The sequence below is a fragment of the Centruroides sculpturatus genome, unplaced genomic scaffold, assembly GCF_000671375.1.
Source record: "Centruroides sculpturatus isolate CEXI.00-Female unplaced genomic scaffold, Cexi_2.0 scaffold1212, whole genome shotgun sequence".
Lineage (NCBI taxonomy): Eukaryota > Metazoa > Arthropoda > Arachnida > Scorpiones > Buthidae > Centruroides > Centruroides sculpturatus.
The window spans coordinates 28198-47022 of record NW_019385352.1 but is presented as its reverse complement, the minus strand read 5'-3'; the positions used below and the strand labels follow the sequence as shown (position 1 = coordinate 47022).

Genomic DNA, 18825 nt, shown 5'->3' with positions numbered 1-18825 from the left:
ATTGTAATATCCTTACATCTTATATATATTATTTAATATTGTAAATGTCATAGGTTAAAATAATTTATGGAATGTTGTATTTTCCTATTGTATTACACACCTTAATTATTTAAGTATCTACTTAATGTATTATTGTTGAAATATTTATAGTATTTATTGTTACACATTTATTGTAACCAACTACAATATCATTATTTCCTGAATATATTTTAATATTTTCTTTTCAACACTCTCTTTTGTGTATGATACCAGTGTTACAGGTTTTATATTAATTATAATAAATTATGTTCAATTCTGCTGTACTACATGTTATATTTTAATTGTAAATGTTGCTCTGGAAGCAATTATATATAATTGTTATTTTGTATCTTAAATACTGTCATCTGTATGTTACTTTTGTTAATTTTTATAATTGATCTATTCCCTCTCCATTCACTGTACAACTGATACATATGATTGTTTTGCAATGTAATTATTATAAATGTGTAATTTCTGTATATAACACCTGATTATGCTATGCAACATCAGGCATATAACAAAAGTTATGTTAATAAACTTAATGAAATGAATGAATGAATGAATAATGTAAATATTCTTTGACTGTTCATTCTATAAATTAGTCTATAATCCTTANAAAAAGATGATGAAAATATATGCAAAGATGCATTTATTTAATTTTTGTTTCAATAATCTAAGTACAGATTTTAAAATATTTACCACTTTGTATTGTCATATGCAACATAATATTCATTTTTACAAAATATATTTTTGTTGTAAACTATAAAAGGAAGTTACGAAAGAAAGCCTGAGGGTAGCTTTAGAATATTTATTATAATAATAAATTCTAATCACCTTCAAATTGTTTATTGTTGTTTTTATATATTAATATATATCTAAAAATAAGTACTTACTGTTTATTACAATAAAGCACAATGACAGAATTAAGAAGAATTGTTATAACTGGATGAATGATATGTTTCCCTGATACAAAAAATACCAAAACAAATCCAAACAGAGTTGAAATTAACTGTTGCCTTTTAACATTGGCAATGGATCTAATGAAGGAACCGACTGCAATCGAAAGTATCAAGAGCAAGACATAGATAATATCATCGGCAATCATTGTATTTGGATCATTTTTTTCACCAGTTGGAAATCAAGGTTATGCAAATTATCTTCATTAAGATGTGCTGAAAGAGATAAAATGAATTGTTTTACAATGAAAACTTAATCTGTAATTTTTGTAATTATTTTAATACAATGCAATTGTTAGGTTTAAGACCATTTGCAAAACACATACAGTATATGAAATATTCCTAAATTAAGTGCCAAAACTTGAATCTTAGTTTCCTGATGCAAAACTGAATGAAAATCGTAAAGAAGAAAAACTTTTTGTGAATTTTACTCTCAATGAGATATTAGGCAACACATTGTCTAATCATTATTTCATTTCTACACACCAAAGTTTATAATTCTGCTTTTCTGCCCAAAATCTTTTTAATGTATACAACAATATCTACATAATGATTTAATAAAATAAACTATTAGTAAGAAAAAAAACACTTGGGGAAAATTGCTTAAAATGATTACCATCTAGTTGAATGCAGTCATTATCTCATTAGTGAAGATACAATTCATTCAACGCTTGATTTGGCTTTACCTCAGGAATTAACATTTAAGTTTTGACACTTAGTTTATGAAACAGGATGTTTTAAGATTAACTTGGGATTTAGAAAACATATTAAAACTTATATTGCTGATCTTTCATTTATTTGAAAGAAATAATTTTCCTGGTAATTCCTTGAATAAAAATTATGATAAAAAGACACAAGAGCTAAAAGCAGGAAATAACTGATTCTAGACAAATCAGTTATTTCCTGCTTTTACTTCTTGTGTTTAAATAATATATGTAAAATATTTAAATTTTCTGTTAATCTTAAGTGTTTCACAAAAACATTTTGAGGTTCTGGAAAACTTGAAGTATATGTATATTCAGTAAAATAGTAGTTTTTTGGCAGCCACAAAAATACTACTATAGCCTAAATGTTTTATTGAATATACAGTACAAGAAAAAAAAGGAAAAAGAGTGCAAAAAAAAATTGAAGTATATTCTGGCAACCTGGAATATGCTTCATGTTCCAGGTTTTCAACATAAATATAACTAACAGACCAAAGCATTCATTTTCAGTGTCTTGAATATCCTGAAATTCTGTATAACACAAAAATAAAGATAAAATTTATATATTAAAATACGTAACTCGTATGAAAATGTATTTTAATTATATAATAGTAATTTTTAAAAGCATTTTATTCTAAAGTGCACCTCACAAATCTTGGCCTGGCTGTTTGATGCACAGTAGTACAGAAGAGCTTAATATTTTAAATGTTTCAGCTGTAAGACAGTTCTAAATTTAATCTATGAAACCATAAACAGCATTAGAATAAATAATATTTTAAAATTCACTTTTTCTACATTCAAACATGGACACAATAAACTTTATAATAACGTTAAATTTAAATGAAGCAAAAATATTTCATAGTTCTCCATTTTTTTGCAAATCAAAACATAAATTCCACTAAAACTCTAGTGCTTTTGAGCTTATGTTGAATTGCTACATCAACTCTTATTGTTGATTCTTTAAATGCAAATCTTGAAGCTGATCTAGTTAGACCAGGGGTGGCCAACAGTTTTTGCCCCTGGGCCGAATTGGAAAGAAAACTTTCCACGGGCCGAACCAGAGGCTGCCCTAGGAAGATTTTGAGGTGGTGCAAGATCTCATTGTGGTGTCACCCCGTACAGACTGAATGGTAGATAAAGATTACAGATACATTTTTCACATTATCATGCTTTATCAACATTCTACGCTGTACTTAAGCAATCTGTAATGTTGTAATGGAGGGTTAACTCTAAACGCACATACTCTGTTTATACAAATAATACAACTCTAAAACCTTATACAATACAGCCAAATTTATTATCCCAATTCAAACATTTTCAGACATTTTTAATGCCCTTTTTCAAGAACGAACTAACTACAATCGAACTAACTAAAATCGAATACTGGCTAATTTGTATAAACAATAACTGCATTTTTGAACGCGTATTTAAAAAATTTTTATTGTGCAGACTCGCGCCTTTGTTTACTGTTATAACTAAATGTAATAAAATACAAAACCAATAAGATACATCAAACCATACATACATAGATGAACATAACATACGTAAACATGCGAAATATAAGCAAACACTCACGACCAATAAATGCCATCTTGCTGATACTATTAATTTGCTCCGTTATATTAGGCTTGATCTCCACGCTTCCGATATCCTACTTGCTTCTCTAAAGTTAATTGCTTTTCCTTCTTGATTACTTTTACAAATATGCCACGCCTCTGCATATTTTATATGCCGTTTTTAGTGAATTTTTTGTATTAACTTTGCCTTATCCCACTCAGCTGTGACTTCTGGAGGGTCTGCTAGGATGTATGTCGCTAGCGCTGTGGCTGGCTGCTCATTCCTTATGTTTCTTTTGTGCTCTATCAGTCTTTCTTTGAGCGATATTCTTGTAGCTCCAATATAAAATAGCTCTTTTTGCCGCCTTTTATCTGTTATTGGAACTCTGTATACTCCGGGAAGAAGGTTTTTGTCTATTTCATCTTTGTCTGTCCTTAACATTTGATACACTGTTGAATTCCTTTTGTATACAGAGTTCCAATAACAGATAAAAGGCGGCAAAAAGAGCTATTATATATTGGAGCTACAAGAATATCGCTCAAAGAAAGACTGATAGAGCACAAAAGAAACATAAGGAATGAGCAGCCAGCCACAGCACTAGCAACATACATCCTAGCAGACCCTCCAGAAGTCACAGCTGAGTGGGATAAGGCAAAGTTAATACAAAAAATTCATTAAAAACGGCATCTAAAATATGCAGAGGCGTGGCATATTTGTAAAAGTAATCAAGAAGGAAAAGCAATTAACTTTAGAGAAGCAAGTAGGATATCGGAAGCGTGGAGATCAAGCCTAATATAACGGAGCAAATTAATAGTATCAGCAAGATGGCATTTATTGGTCGTGAGTGTTTGCTTATATTTCGCATGTTTACGTATGTTATGTTCATCTATGTATGGTTTGATGTATCTTATTGGTTTTGTATTTTATTGCATTTAGTTATAACAGTAAACAAAGGCGCGAGTCTGCGCAATAAGAATTTTTTAAATACGCGTTTCAAAACGCAGTTATCGTTTATACAAATTAGCCAGTATTCGATTTTAGTTACTTCGATTGTAGTTAGTTCGTTCTTGAAAAAGGGCATTAAAGATGTCCGAAAACGTTTGAATTGGGATAATAAATTTGGCCGTATCATATAAGGTTTTAGAGTTGTATTATTTGTTAATATATATACTCTGTATATATTTAATGATTGCCATATATTAAAATAAATACTGTTTTATCCAAAAATGACTTAGATAAAAAGTAAATATTTAAGAAAAGAATATATATCTTAAAGAGAATGTGAGTCAAATATGTAAAATACTTTCATAATCTTATGAAGTCTGTCATCTTACATATTGACTGTTGGAAGTCATTAATAAAGCAGTTTTTGGTAGCTGTGTTTAGTTTTTTTTTAACTGTTAAAAAAAAGACGGAAGAAATTTCCTTTCGTACGATGTTCAAATGCAAATTACGGTCGAGTTTGCTTAAAGGAGCATTCTTGGAATCACTGTGTCGTGCTCCCTTAATCATAGAACTTTACCCAAGAGGGTAATGGTATTTGACACTTGCCACTTTTTCATGTCTTAGGAGCTCCATGTAATTTAGAACACAGAAATGTTAATTCATTATCACATTTTTTAACTGTATTACATCCGATATGATTGATGATTAATTTGATTGTTCTATTGAATAATTAGTAAATACAATACATTTATCAGTCACATTACTTTCACTTCTTTCCAGAAATACAGTAGGTAGCATCCTCCAAAATTTCTGTATGTTTTCTCTTGGGACACACAGTATAAAAAAAGTAAGTACAGTACCAATTTAAAGTAAGACCATGTGACCTCTAAAACCTCATTGCTAATCATTTCTTGCCTTGTCTCCTTGAGATAAGGATGTATACGTGATCTGCACTGTTTGCTCACATATATTTTTTTATACTTTTTTAATCTATAATTGCTTTTCACGTGTATATCCAACATAACCTGTTTGTTATGGTTGTGTAAATCTATTCCCACTTCCTCAGCTGTTTACTTACAAATATAATCAAACACCAAACACTTGCTGAGCTTATTATTAATTTACTATTCAAACGTTTTCAGCCTACTTCTAATAGGCCATCCTCAAGAAATTGCTGTTCTGCTATCGAATACAAAGCTTTCGAACAATTTTTAAATTTAAAATTTTAACATATTTTTAAAATTCTTTACATCAAAACGTAAAATACTAAATATTTAACCAAAAATAACATATTATATACAATGTAAAAATAAACCTATATAACGTATAATATACATTAAAGCAGTTAAAATACAATCGCCGCAAGTTTAAGGGTTTTTAATTCCCATTTGTTTTTCTATCACATATTTCCATGCTGTTGGAAGAGCATTGGCGTTTAAGCAGTTATTATTTATTTTGCTCTTATATATCTCCATTTTTTCCATACCAAAGGCAATAGTTGGGGAATGGACCGGTTTAATTATCTTTGCCTCATCCCACTTTACACTTGCCCCATCCGTTTGTGCCATGATTGCCAAGATGGTGTTGTTGTGCCCTTTACTGATGTCATACATGTGTTCTTTTATATGCACCTCCAAGTTTCTTGTGGTGACACCCACATAATCTTTTGCCACTCCTAATTGCTGATTTTCAAAAGGAATTCTATAAACTCCAGCCTTTTCTTTCATTCCTACCTCGTCCTTATCATTCCTTAACAATCTGTAGATGTTTGGCGCCCGTTTATACACAGTTCTTGCGTCTTTATACTTACATAATTCCTCCATTACTCCCTCTACATTCTTGTTATATGAAAATTAATTAAATCTATTTTTTCTACCATCCCATTTGCTTGCCCCTTGTTTGTAACCCTTGACCAATCCGTTAATTGTAGACATTTTGTATCCTAAACTTTTCGCAACCTTCTTGATTCTGTTAATCTCGTTAAGTCGATCCTGTATGTTGGTGCAATATAAGAATGTTCTTTTTATAAGCGCCTTAAACAATGACATCTTGTATCTGAACGGATCATTAGACCATGCCGGAATATATAGAGGAGCATGTGTGGGTTTTAAATACACCGCCGTTTGTACACATCCTTGCTTAAACTTTATGTCAATGTCCAAAAAATGGATCTGCGTATGGCTTTTCTGTTCCAGTTTTAATTTTAACTCATGATTATTGCTATTTATCATACTTAAAAATTTTTCAATTCTTTGTTCATCCTTCCAAATCATCAACACGCCATCTACATATCTTTTGTATAATATAATGTCCTCCATGAAATTTCCTAGGACCTCCTTTTCGAGTTGACGCACCACCAATTTGCACAAGAGTCCCGACATGGGACTCTTGTGATATGTACAAAAGATATGTAGATGACGTGTTGATGATTTGGAAGGATGAACAAAGAATTGAAAAATTTTTAAGTATGATAAATAGCAATAATCATGAGTTAAAATTAAAACTGGAACAGAAAAGCCATACGCAGATCCATTTTTTGGACATTGACATAAAGTTTAAGCAAGGATGTGTACAAACGGCGGTGTATTTAAAACCCACACATGCTCCTCTATATATTCCGGCATGGTCTAATGATCCGTTCAGATACAAGATGTCATTGTTTAAGGCGCTTATAAAAAGAACATTCTTATATTGCACCAACATACAGGATCGACTTAACGAGATTAACAGAATCAAGAAGGTTGCGAAAAGTTTAGGATACAAAATGTCTACAATTAACGGATTGGTCAAGGGTTACAAACAAGGGGCAAGCAAATGGGATGGTAGAAAAAATAGATTTAATTAATTTTCATATAACAAGAATGTAGAGGGAGTAATGGAGGAATTATGTAAGTATAAAGACGCAAGAACTGTGTATAAACGGGCGCCAAACATCTACAGATTGTTAAGGAATGATAAGGACGAGGTAGGAATGAAAGAAAAGGCTGGAGTTTATAGAATTCCTTTTGAAAATCAGCAATTAGGAGTGGCAAAAGATTATGTGGGTGTCACCACAAGAAACTTGGAGGTGCATATAAAAGAACACATGTATGACATCAGTAAAGGGCACAACAACACCATCTTGGCAATTATGGCACAAACGGATGGAGCAAGTGTAAAGTGGGATGAGGCAAAGATAATTAAACCGGTCCATTCCCCAACTATTGCCTTTGGTATGGAAAAAATGGAGATATATAAGAGCAAAATAAATAATAACTGCTTAAACGCCAATGCTCTTCCAACAGCATGGAAATATGTGATAGAAAAACAAATGGGAATTAAAAACCCTTAAACTTGCGGCGATTGTATTTTAACTGCTTTAATGTATATTATACGTTATATAGGTTTATTTTTACATTGTATATAATATGTTATTTTTGGTTAAATATTTAGTATTTTACGTTTTGATGTAAAGAATTTTAAAAATATGTTAAAATTTTAAATTTAAAAATTGTTCGAAAGCTTTGTATTCGATAGCAGAACAGCAATTTCTTGAGGATGGCCTATTAGAAGTAGGCTGAAAACGTTTGAATAGTAAATTAATAATAAGCTCAGCAAGTGTTTGGTGTTTGATTATATTTGATTCTGTAAATCTTTCAACTATCTAATTATTAGGAAACTGACCAACGGAAGGTTCACCAAATCTCAATACCACAATATAGTGAACCCTAACACCATGTGTCCTGGGTGGTAACATATCATAAAATTAAAGATAGACTCTTATAAATATTCTTACTAATGATGCTCCTTTATGTAGACTGCTCTTCTAAATTAATGCTCTATTAGTGGTAAAAATTACCACTGATAAGCATTAATTTTAGAAGAGCAGTCTATCTGATGCTCTGTTACAAGAAGTCCTGCTAATGTAAAACATAGGGAAATTGGGAACATGTAAGATTGCTCTCTTAAATGAATTGCTCCTCTACATAATGCTCTGTTAAGTGGACTCAACTAATTATATTATACATTGTTAAGTGTTGACTTGCAAAGACTTTGCCACATCAAATCTACATCCAATTCATTGTCCAATGAATTTACCATCAAATCAATCTTTTAATTTAGAAAATTCAAAACAATCTTTGTGCATAAGAGATTTTAGGCCACTCTAATACCATGAAAACATTTTGAATTTTAAAATAACAAAATATTCTATTCTTATCATTTTATTATGATAAAACAAATAATTTAAAATATTAAAAATATGACAATAGATTATAAAATTAGTTCAAATATCTTCTTCTTATAGTGCTGTTTCTGCTTGGAGTATAGCAATCCATTTGGCAAATGATTTTCTGTCCTTAGCTGTTCTTATCAGCTGTTCCATGGAAAGACCAGTCCACGATTTTATATTTTTAATACATCATATTCTTGAGTCTTAAATGTCCTAAATAAGCTGTTTTTCTTTTATTATTATGCTCCTGCTATCAATTCTTAAGATTTCTTCTTTTCTTATTTTATATATCTGAAGAAAAGCCCAGATGGGGTTCGAAAACGTTTGTTTATCGATCTTTTTACGTGATCACACCGTAAATAATTCTGGTACGTAATTTTTTATTAATCTATTATCATTTGGCCTTAATAAAATTAGTTGTAACAAAAGATTACTTTTTTGCCACAACTAATTTTATTAAGGCCCACAAACTTTTGGTACCCACAGCGAAACAAATGTTCCACCGTGGGCATCAAAATGCCGAATAAGCTTGTGAGATTATCTAGAATTTCAGCATCACAACGATGCTAGTCACGCCGACCGTCACCATTTTCAATGTAGTCATATTTTATTCCAACTGTTACTTATTATATTTCTTCATCTTTTAAAATGTATATCGAGCATCCCAAAATTCACGATACCACACTCACGGAGAGAACAATTACTTCGTATTACCAAACAGACACAATTCTGTTTATAAAGTTTTTAGGATAAAATTGCAAAATGAAACATCAAATAGGGTCGCAAACTCTCCCAAACGCCCAGAATTAACAAAAATTTTTTGATACTCAAACTTCTAAATTAAAGGCTATTAAGCACTACAAAAAAAAAAATAAAAATCCAGCAGGAAATACAAAAATCTGCAAAAGGAAACATCTTCGCCGGCGTTAAACGGTCGGCACGTTTTATCGGCCGCATTCGATCTTCGAAGGTCTTCTAGCCCGACGACGACCGTTCGACACGAGCGAAAACATTTCCTTTCGTAGATTTTTGTACTTCCCGCCGGATTTTGGTTTTTTCGTAGCGCATAATTACGCATACCACATTTGCATCATTCAAACCGAGCCTATTCCTGCAGTATTTATTTCGGATTATAAATTAAAAAACAGACTAAAGAATAGAAGACGGCGTTTGGATATGGACAAGTAAAACAAGAACGGAAGACTCCCGGAATCGACTCTCCACCAGTCGACGAGCTCGATCTCGACCAATCTCCAGAATCGGGACAAAAGACACGAAAGCGGACGTCCGGTTATTAATACAAGCGATGCACCAATGTCATAATTCGATTATAGAATTTATTTTATAATTCTTTATTAAGCGATCGTGATCTTTTTATTTATTTGACGAAATTCCTCCTGCGGTTAAGACAAATTATCGAGATCACTCATTTTCCCATATTTAGCTATTTATCGAGTACGCGTTTGACGTTCAGTTTATTTATTAAATAAACTTGACTTATATCCATATTTTTATTATTTCATCGAATATCCCATTCGTGTCTTAATTAAAAGGGTAATGGTGAAAATCATCCAGCCATTCGCCACCCTCTTTAATACATTTCTTCACGATATAAACTGATCAAATGTGAAATGGAAATTGAATTGCAACGATGAAACAAACAGAGATTTAAAAATCAAAAATTAAATAATAACGTCTTTTAATATCATTTCGTCTCGAAAGATGGCGCAACGTAAAAACGACGACATCACTATCGCATCATTGAAAAATCCCGATTAATCGGCAAAACGAATAAATTTGCGACATCTTTCGGGAAAAAATACCGAATTTTTTTATACGATTTTAAATTAAATAAGTTTTTTAAAAAGAAATTTCTTTGTAGCAAAAAAATTTCCATTTAAATTTGAACAGGTTAAAAATAATTTAATTATAGATTTTATACGGAAAGGATTATTATTATTCTTACCTGTTTACAATTACAAATATTGTTTACACGAATCTAATTTCAGCCGTTTCTCGTCCATTTTTATCCAAAGTGAAAATCTGTAGTAAGTCATTATTTTTTTAAATCCCAAATCGCGACGACCAAACACAAATATTCCTCATTCAATCGCCACTTGGAATCGTGCCAAAAACTTTCAAATGACATTTAACACACAATATCCTTTTTATGACGCTAGATGGTGCGATATGTTACTATTTAAAATAAAAATCTCTATTGTTTATATTATCGCTAGAATAATTACATAATAGTAATTATAAATTAATTTATTTTCTTTTATTTAAATATATGTGTTTTAAATTTAAAAAAACGTTTTTATTAGTCACTTTTTTACATTCGTAATGGCGGGTAGGGGTGGACCCTCTACCGTAAATGTCGCTAGATTCGCTACGACGCATTTACACGAATACATTTTAAATTGTACATTTAGTTATGTTTATTTTTTCCGGATGTGAGGACCACCGCCTTATATCTATTATTATTAATAAATTTTATATTATATTTGCCACTCATTTTTTAAGTTTTTTCATCTTTCCGACCGGTGGGCGCTAAGAGAGTTTAAAATCGGCTTGTGGCCAGTTCGGCCGAGCCCGCAAAGAAGCGAGGGGCGAGGCTCGATATATCCGGATATACTGTACCGTCCCGAAAATTCGTTACTTTATCGATCCGCGCGGATTCTATCCTGGGACCCCCGGAGCGATAGGCCGACGTCTTAACCTTTCGGTAACTCGGCCGTACATATGAGGTTTATACGATATTCTCGACACAAACACGATGGAGCTTGTGTTAGAATATTTCTACTTTTAAAAAATTTTGAAGTAGAAATAAACATCTTCAAAAGTTTAGTAAAAAAACAAAAAGTTAAACATTTTCGTTAAAACTCGTATATGTGTTGAATGTTTTGTGTCGACATCTTCCTGATATTCTGGAAGATACGAGTTTGAATTTGGGTGTAATCTTTAAGTATCTTTTAATATAAATAAATAAAGATTTCCTAATTTTTACAATCTCTGTTTGTTTAACTAGATCATTCTCGAGTATAACCGGATGGCCGAGCGGTAAGTATCAATCTGCCGTTCTAAAGGATACGAGTCGAGTTTCATTTGAATCGTAAGAAATTTTCGTGCATAGTTTGACCAAATCTGTCCTCACCGTCCGACCTCCTTCGTTGGATATACAGTACAGTATAGACGATCTTTCTTCGCGTCTACTATTGAACCAAAAATAGGCACGAAAAAGGCAATTGTTAGTGTTTATAATTAAATGCTATTTAAGGTCCTGCTTTTTACTGTTCAGTCGCTTCGTTGCGAATATGGATGATACAGAACCTACTAGTTTCTGTAACTTTTGCATGAAAATATTCCTCCGAGCTACGTAAGTCGTTACGCGAAGTTCTGCAACTGTGTTAGAACAGTGTTTATCGTTGGCGTAAACGGTCTTTGTACAATCGAGACAACACGCTGGCCACGGTAAAAACTTAATTCTGTAGATATTTAGTCCTTTTTCGTTGTTATAATGGTATGACATTTGGCATTGTCTTTGTCTTTGAGACAAAGCTTCCGCCAGTTATATCGGTTGAAAATCCAAGTTTGCTTCAATTATGTATTGATATTTTAATATTATTATACAGGTTAATAATGCTTAAGCGTTTTCCTGTGCCAAAACTTTTCTTCTCCTTTGTGTTCCACAGCTTTCTTCATCTCTTCTATCCACCAAGCCCGCGGCCTTCCTCTCCTTCTGCTACCGGGGTCCATTTCAATATCCGTTCCATCCTCCGAACGTGGCCGTATTATTTTCCGAGTGAACGACGTGCACTAATAGGAATCGCCTAAATTTTCAGTTTTACAAGTTTTCCCAATATGGCGTCGTTCGCGCTCTTTTCTCGTTACGCTTCCCCTATCCGCCACCTGGGGACGCGCCCTCTAGGGGTTACAGGCTCCCCCAGCGTATTTTAATATTAAATTAATATATTTTTTGTCATTAATTTTAACGTAAGCGTATTTAAACACGAATTCTTGAATGTCATTTGTATTATGCCAATGTCAATTAAAGCAGTATTTATCAATTAATTTGATTTAACTTTTGTTTGACTATATTTATATAGACGACGGAATTGCTGAGCATTTAAGGTGCGGCCTGCCGCCGTGGACTCCGGACGGGGCGAAAAACACTGGGTTTACGCAAAAAGGGCCCAACAATTCGGGTTTGGCGGTGGTCCACCGGAATATTTTGGACCCCGTTCCTTACCACCCGGCCGCCCATTACGAACTTAACCGAACCCGTAACGGTCTTGTTAAAACGGCCTTTCGGTGCCCATAGGACAGTGTTGGAAAAAAATTTATTTTATAAAGTAGATATCTTTTCTTAGCTTTTAAAAATAGTACATATATGTTTAAGATACACAAAAAGTTCGAATGTTTTTAAAATTCGGTTAGCTTGTTAAAAGTGATTTATCAATAAAAGATAACGTTATCACCTGGTTATCGCGATAACTATGGATATTGTCAGAATGAGATTAACATTAAATTTCAAGGAAAGATAGTTTATTACGTCTCCAATCGAAGTCAAAATTATTAATTTAGTTTAAAATTTCGAAAAAATCTTAAAACAAGTTTGAATTAAAAAAAATGTTTTACGATAAACAAAACGACGTTTCGCCATCTGGCGGCTTAAATAGGCACGATATTTATTATTCAAAGTATGGCGGTAGCAAGAAAGGAAGTAATAAGGACGTGATGGCTGAGGCATGTAGGAGAAAGTTATTAGAATTGCTTAAAATTGATGGAAATGACGTCTGTTCCGATTGTAAACGCAAAGGTGAGTTTATAAAGTATTAATTTAACGTATAATATATATAAAAATAAACTTAGAGAATGTTTTTTCCTCGGTTACTTTGTTGTATTAATTAGTACCTCGCTTCACTCGTTAACGTTATTAAGTAAGTAAAATAAATAAATAAAAAACAATCAATCATTTATGAATTACGAAAACCAAATTTAATATTTATTATAATTTGTTCTCCTTCGTTTAAAGTCTTGTGCAATATTTCCTGTATTTTTGATGGTAATTTCCAAACTAATTTGACATTTTTGTGTATTGATTTGTCATATTACATCATTGGAAAAGCCTAAAGTCTTAATTTAACAGTTTTGAAACATTGCAAAATCGTTAAATTACATGAAAATCAATGTATATTCAGTGTTCAAAAGAGAAATGTAGTAGATATTTTCTTATCAGTTTTATTTCCTGAGAATATTTATTGGTTAAACTTCATTTTTGTAATCATTTTTTAAAATTAATCAGTAACTTTGACAGCTTGAGGAAGTAGAATACTTCCTTTTTATATAAAGTGATGATTTAATTCTGTAAAATCTTTTAATTGTCTGTTTTATTTTCACTAATTGAATGAATCAGCAAAAATTTACTTACAATTATAATTCTATTCTTAAGTTGCTCCAATTAATATTAAAATATTAATTGGAGCAACTTAAGAAATGTCATCAAAAGTTTAAATTTTTTAAAAATGTTTGATGTAAAAATGAATTTTTTTAAAAAGAAAATATTTCTGGATACAGTTTTGCATCTACCGGGCCAAACACATAAATAAATTCGTCAACATGTAATTAAATATATGGTTTAAAAGTTTGTGTTAAACCTTTAAAATGGTCTTCTGGGGATTATATGCATATAATCCATAAAAAACCATTTGAAAGGGGGTACAGGTTATGCAATGAAGTGTTATATTCTTTATTATTATTTGCATTGCAATTATGAACTTGGCTTAGAGCAATGGAAGCCCCCGTAGGCACAGTGTATATCGAGGGTGCCTAACCTTTTTTGTTTATTGACCCCTTCTAAGAAGAAATTTCTGTTGACCTTCCTGGATATACGATATATATTTTTTAATACATTTTTTTTATGCTTGAAAAGTTTTGAAAATGACTGAAAATATTTTCAAGAATCTTTAAATGATATTGTTTAATTTCACACACTACTGAATGTCTTTAAATTGTTGGTAATGCCAGCGATGCAAAATTGTTAAATGATAATTATATAATTATTACTTTATTATTTATAATAATGATATAGTAATACCCCGAACTTACGCGATAGGTGGGACCGAGCGGTAACCGCGTAAGTCGGGGTATAATTTCCCATATAAATACATACAAATAATTTTTAATTGGGGCCGGAGACTAAAGAAAACAATAATTTAGAAAAAAATGTTTAATAAAATCTTAGATAATACATATGTATAACAAATTAGGCCTATATTATTTTACAATTTTTCACATTTACTTGATTGTTACGCCATAATTTTAACATTGTTTCCATCTCAGTGATAATACTGTGACGTTTACGAATGATGCTCGAATTTAAAGATTGAGCATTTTTCGCAGCTTTGAGAATTTTTTCTTTGCCTTTTATAATTGTTCGGACCGACAATTCTGGTAGATCAAACTTCTTTATCAATTCACAAATTTTCATTTTTGTATCGAAGTCTTTAATAATGGGTACGTTTGTAAAGTCAAATGAGTTAAATGCATTAGTAATGAATCGTTCGAAAAGTCTAACGAAATAGGAATAACGATGACTTCATTCTCGCTTAACTCGTTCGACTTTACTAACGTACCCAATGTTAACTTTACATTCCAAAGATAAAGTTTTTCTTTTCTTGTTTGATGCGGAAGAATTAGTTCTACTTCGTTTGGATGACATAGTAGAGTCTCTTGAGTCTCCGTAGATATAACAAACACAGAAATAAATAACACAAAATAAACTGTAGCTATGTGTGGATTCTGCACGACACATTCGAACATATAAGCTGAAGAATAGTGTGGGGGGAGTGAGTAATCGAGGGTTGCGTGGCGCTCAAACAAAAGACGAATCTACGAGATTTGAAAACCGCGTAAGTTGTGGTATTACTGTATATGAAAAAATTGTTTTATAATTATATCTACTTAATATAAGTTGAAATTGATATTACATTAACATATTACGGTTCATTTCTTAAAAGCAAAAACCTGATGTAAAGAAATTATAGCAGTAACCAATATAGCAATTTAGGTCACTCTGATATTTCTAAGTAAGCAAGAGTTTAGGAATTTATAAAAATTATTTTATCTTATTGATTGGGCTGCAATTTGAAAAAGATTGTAGACCTATAAATTTCTATTGTCATCCATTTGTCTGTCTTTCCTCAATCTCGAGAACTCAGTTAGAAAAAAGAACTTTAGGGCAAGAGGCCTCTAAGTATATAAGAACTTCCAATGCAAACCATTTCCATGCAAATGTTTCAATTCAAAACTTTCCCTGAAAGCAGTTAATAGATGACTGGCATGACTGTATTGTTAAAGGAAAAGTATGATGTACAGGAGAAAGCCACTACTAACTTGAGGTGGAGAGCATACAGGTAGGCCTCCTACAACGCGGTACCTTTACAACGCGTTTTCGCTCCAACGCGGTTGGAAAAATGCGGAAATTTTCTTACAACGCAGTTTATGGTATTTAAAAACGAATTATCTTTCACATAATAGAAAAATCGCAACGTATTATGTGATACGAACCGCAGTTCGACATACAGAACTAAATGTCCTTGAAAACAGCTGTTTGTCGCTATTGGCGTGTTATTTATTCCCTTGAAAGTTTCAGGGGAAGACCGGTTTCTAGACAGATGTGCATCAGTTACCGTAAACACTCAAATATATCACTAAGTTTTCCATAATTTATACTGTTTCAATAAGTGGGGACAGCAAAAATGGTCCAAAATACAGTATAAACTTCTATTGGGTGTATATTTTTAACAACATAGTGAAGAAAAGTTATTTTTTGCGATTTTTACTGTCCACAAAACTGATTGAAAAAAATTAGCCATAACAATGCTGAATGAAAAGAAAGGACCGTCGTTAAAAAGGAAATTTATAACTCTTCAAAGATAGAAATTTTAGATCAAATTAAAAATCAACAGCGGATAGCTGATATTAGTAGGCATTTTAATTTAAATGAGTCGACTATTCGGTTGATTAAGCAATCGGGAGAAAAGATTAGAAATTTGGTGTCATCCGGATCATCTATTCTGGCGAAAAATGTTGCTAGTCTGAGAGCACCTATAATGTAAAAAATGGAACAAGTGCTAATATTATGGGTAGAAGATATGAATAAGAAACGGTTGCCTTTAAATAAAACTGCACTTAAACACAAAACCTTAAAAATATTTCATTATTTAAAACAAATTGGACAGTCGTCAGCTGCAGTGGCGTAGCATGGGTGTCAGCCGCCTGGGGCAGAGGAAAATTTCGCTGCCCCCTTATTTAGGTATCTCAATTTAAAAGACTAAAATTCAGTTTCGTCACAGAATAAGTAATGAACAATTCCGTGCTCATTTCAATTGGTCCGAATCGTAGATGCGACAAAAATATGAAATGAAATGGTTCAAATTTTTACAAGATATTATTATTATTTATTGTGAAATTTTGCTGCCTGGGGCGGGCTGCCCCTGTCACCCCCACTACGCTACGCTACTGGTCAGCTGATGAAACCAGTATTAAATTCGTGGCTAGCAATGGCTGGTTTGAAAAATTCAAAAAACCACCAAGTTTTTCTCTTTTTAGAACCGAATCCCAGTTTTTGTATTAAGTTGGTGTCTCCTATAATGCGATTTCCCACAACGCAGTATTTTCAAGGAATGTATCTACCGTGTTGTAGGAGGCCTACCTGTATATTTTAAATTAAATAAATTAAAAATGTGATTAAAAATTGCAGCCTGGTATGATGATGATGTCACAATAAGTAATTGTTTGTTTAAACTATTTTTTAGTTAAAACTTATATAATTAACTTTTTATTGTTTAAATATAGTGTTGTTGAATTTAAAAATTTGGATTTTAAAAAATTTTCAATTTAAATAGCTTAAAGCCTATAACTGACTTGTCATAATACCTCAACTATAAATTTTAATTCAAATGATTTTTTTTGAAACATATTATAATAATTTATTAGTTAGCGTGTATTGGTACTGAAAGAGTGATAGAGAAGGTAATACTTTGTATAATATTGTAAAGAACAAAAGAACAGTCAAGGCTGCCACTAATTGAATCATTTTTGTGAACAAAACTATTCATTTGACTAACAAATTTTGGCATTCATTGGTCATATCACATTAGGACCTCCCACAGTTTGTCATTGGCTTAATGTGACATTTTCTGGCAGCAAGTCAAATGCCTGCTTACTGATAGTGTGTCAATGACCACCCCCTCTCATTTTCTATAAGCTGGACATTGTCCTCTCATTGGTAAGGTGCAAATTATGTCATTTCACAATGTTAATGTGCTTCAAATTGGTAATTGTTTGAGTAAACAAAAAAAAAGAATAAAGTCTAAAATCTAGTGTTCATTGTATCTACCAATATAACTCAAATATATGACCATGAACTTAATATTGTTTCATAAAAGCTAATTTATGTTATTGATTTATAAAATAAAATAACTTACTGGAATATAAACTTAAAATAATCAAACACCTTAGTATTTCCAGCAACGAAGTACTGTATTTAATAAAATAAAAACGTTTTTATTTTATTAAATACTTTGTTGCCAGAAATACTAAGGTGTTTGATTATTTTATTGATTTATAAATGTCATTTATGTAAAGGCTAATTTATGTAAATAATATTTAGTAGTTTTTGTTCTCAAGGAATGAACAGCTTTCAAAATTATGTAATTTTGCTGCATGAAACAAGCATTAGATGCTACATGCAAGAACTTAAATCTGGCTTAACACATCCAAGCAGGCTTATTTCATAAGTCTGAGTATAGTGCAGAAAATTTTTGAACAACATTTCCCACTTCAACAAAAATTCAAAAAGCTCTGTGCAATTATAACTTCAAAAAATAATTAATCTTCTGTCTATTTGATCATTATTCTTAAAATTAGTCAAATTTATCTACATTCAAAAGAGAATAATTAGTTATTAAATGAATTAAATTACAATTTTATGATTTGTAAACTGAAATTTTTTCAAAAAATATTTTCACCTCCCTTGGTTATTTCCATTCCTTTTAAGTAATAGCAAACCAGTTTAAAACTTAAACTAAAAAGAAATTATAGTAGAGCGTCGATTATCCGAAAGTCAATCATCCGAAAGAATTCCAGTCGGCAAATTTAAATTTTCGCCAGTGCTGTGGCGCTGCAATCTTTGGCTATGTCTTGGGCTACTCAAATATTTTACGTTTTTGATACTAAATTAACTTCTGAAGTATAATTTTTTGTTTTTATATTTTTCAATATATTTATTTTGTTTGTACAAAATAAAAAAATAATTTTTAACGATACAATAGTCTTCGTTAGGCTTAACATCGACGAAAATTCAACGCGAAGCGACACGCAACGGAGAAAAATGTCAAGATGGGATAAATTAATATATTTTTTCGTACAT

General features: G+C 31.6%; 2 protein-coding genes across 4 annotated transcripts in view; one reads left to right on the top strand and one right to left on the bottom strand.

Moving 5' to 3' along the window:
• LOC111637990 (lysophospholipid acyltransferase 7-like) overlaps positions 1-10562 on the bottom strand; it is a 30443-nt gene extending 19881 nt beyond the window's left edge. The window contains exons 1-3 of one of the 3 annotated variants that reach the window (XM_023383615.1): positions 9615-9820; positions 7298-7300; positions 912-1190 (exon numbers count right to left, since the gene is read on the bottom strand). In XM_023383615.1, the coding sequence (XP_023239383.1) occupies positions 912-1123 (212 nt within the window). In that variant the 5' untranslated portion in view covers positions 1124-1190; positions 7298-7300; positions 9615-9820. Of the gene's footprint in view, positions 1-911; positions 1191-7297; positions 7301-9470; positions 9821-10356 lie in introns of those variants that run through there. The other 2 variants (XM_023383614.1, XM_023383617.1) reach the window with 2 other exon arrangements.
• Positions 10563-12919: 2357 nt separating this feature from the next.
• Positions 12920-18825, top strand: part of LOC111637995 (stromal membrane-associated protein 2-like) — a 20313-nt gene continuing 14407 nt past the window's right edge. The window contains exon 1 of the mRNA XM_023383620.1: positions 12920-13209. Within this exon, the coding sequence (XP_023239388.1) occupies positions 13020-13209 (190 nt within the window). The 5' untranslated portion in view covers positions 12920-13019. The remainder of the gene's footprint in view (positions 13210-18825) is intronic.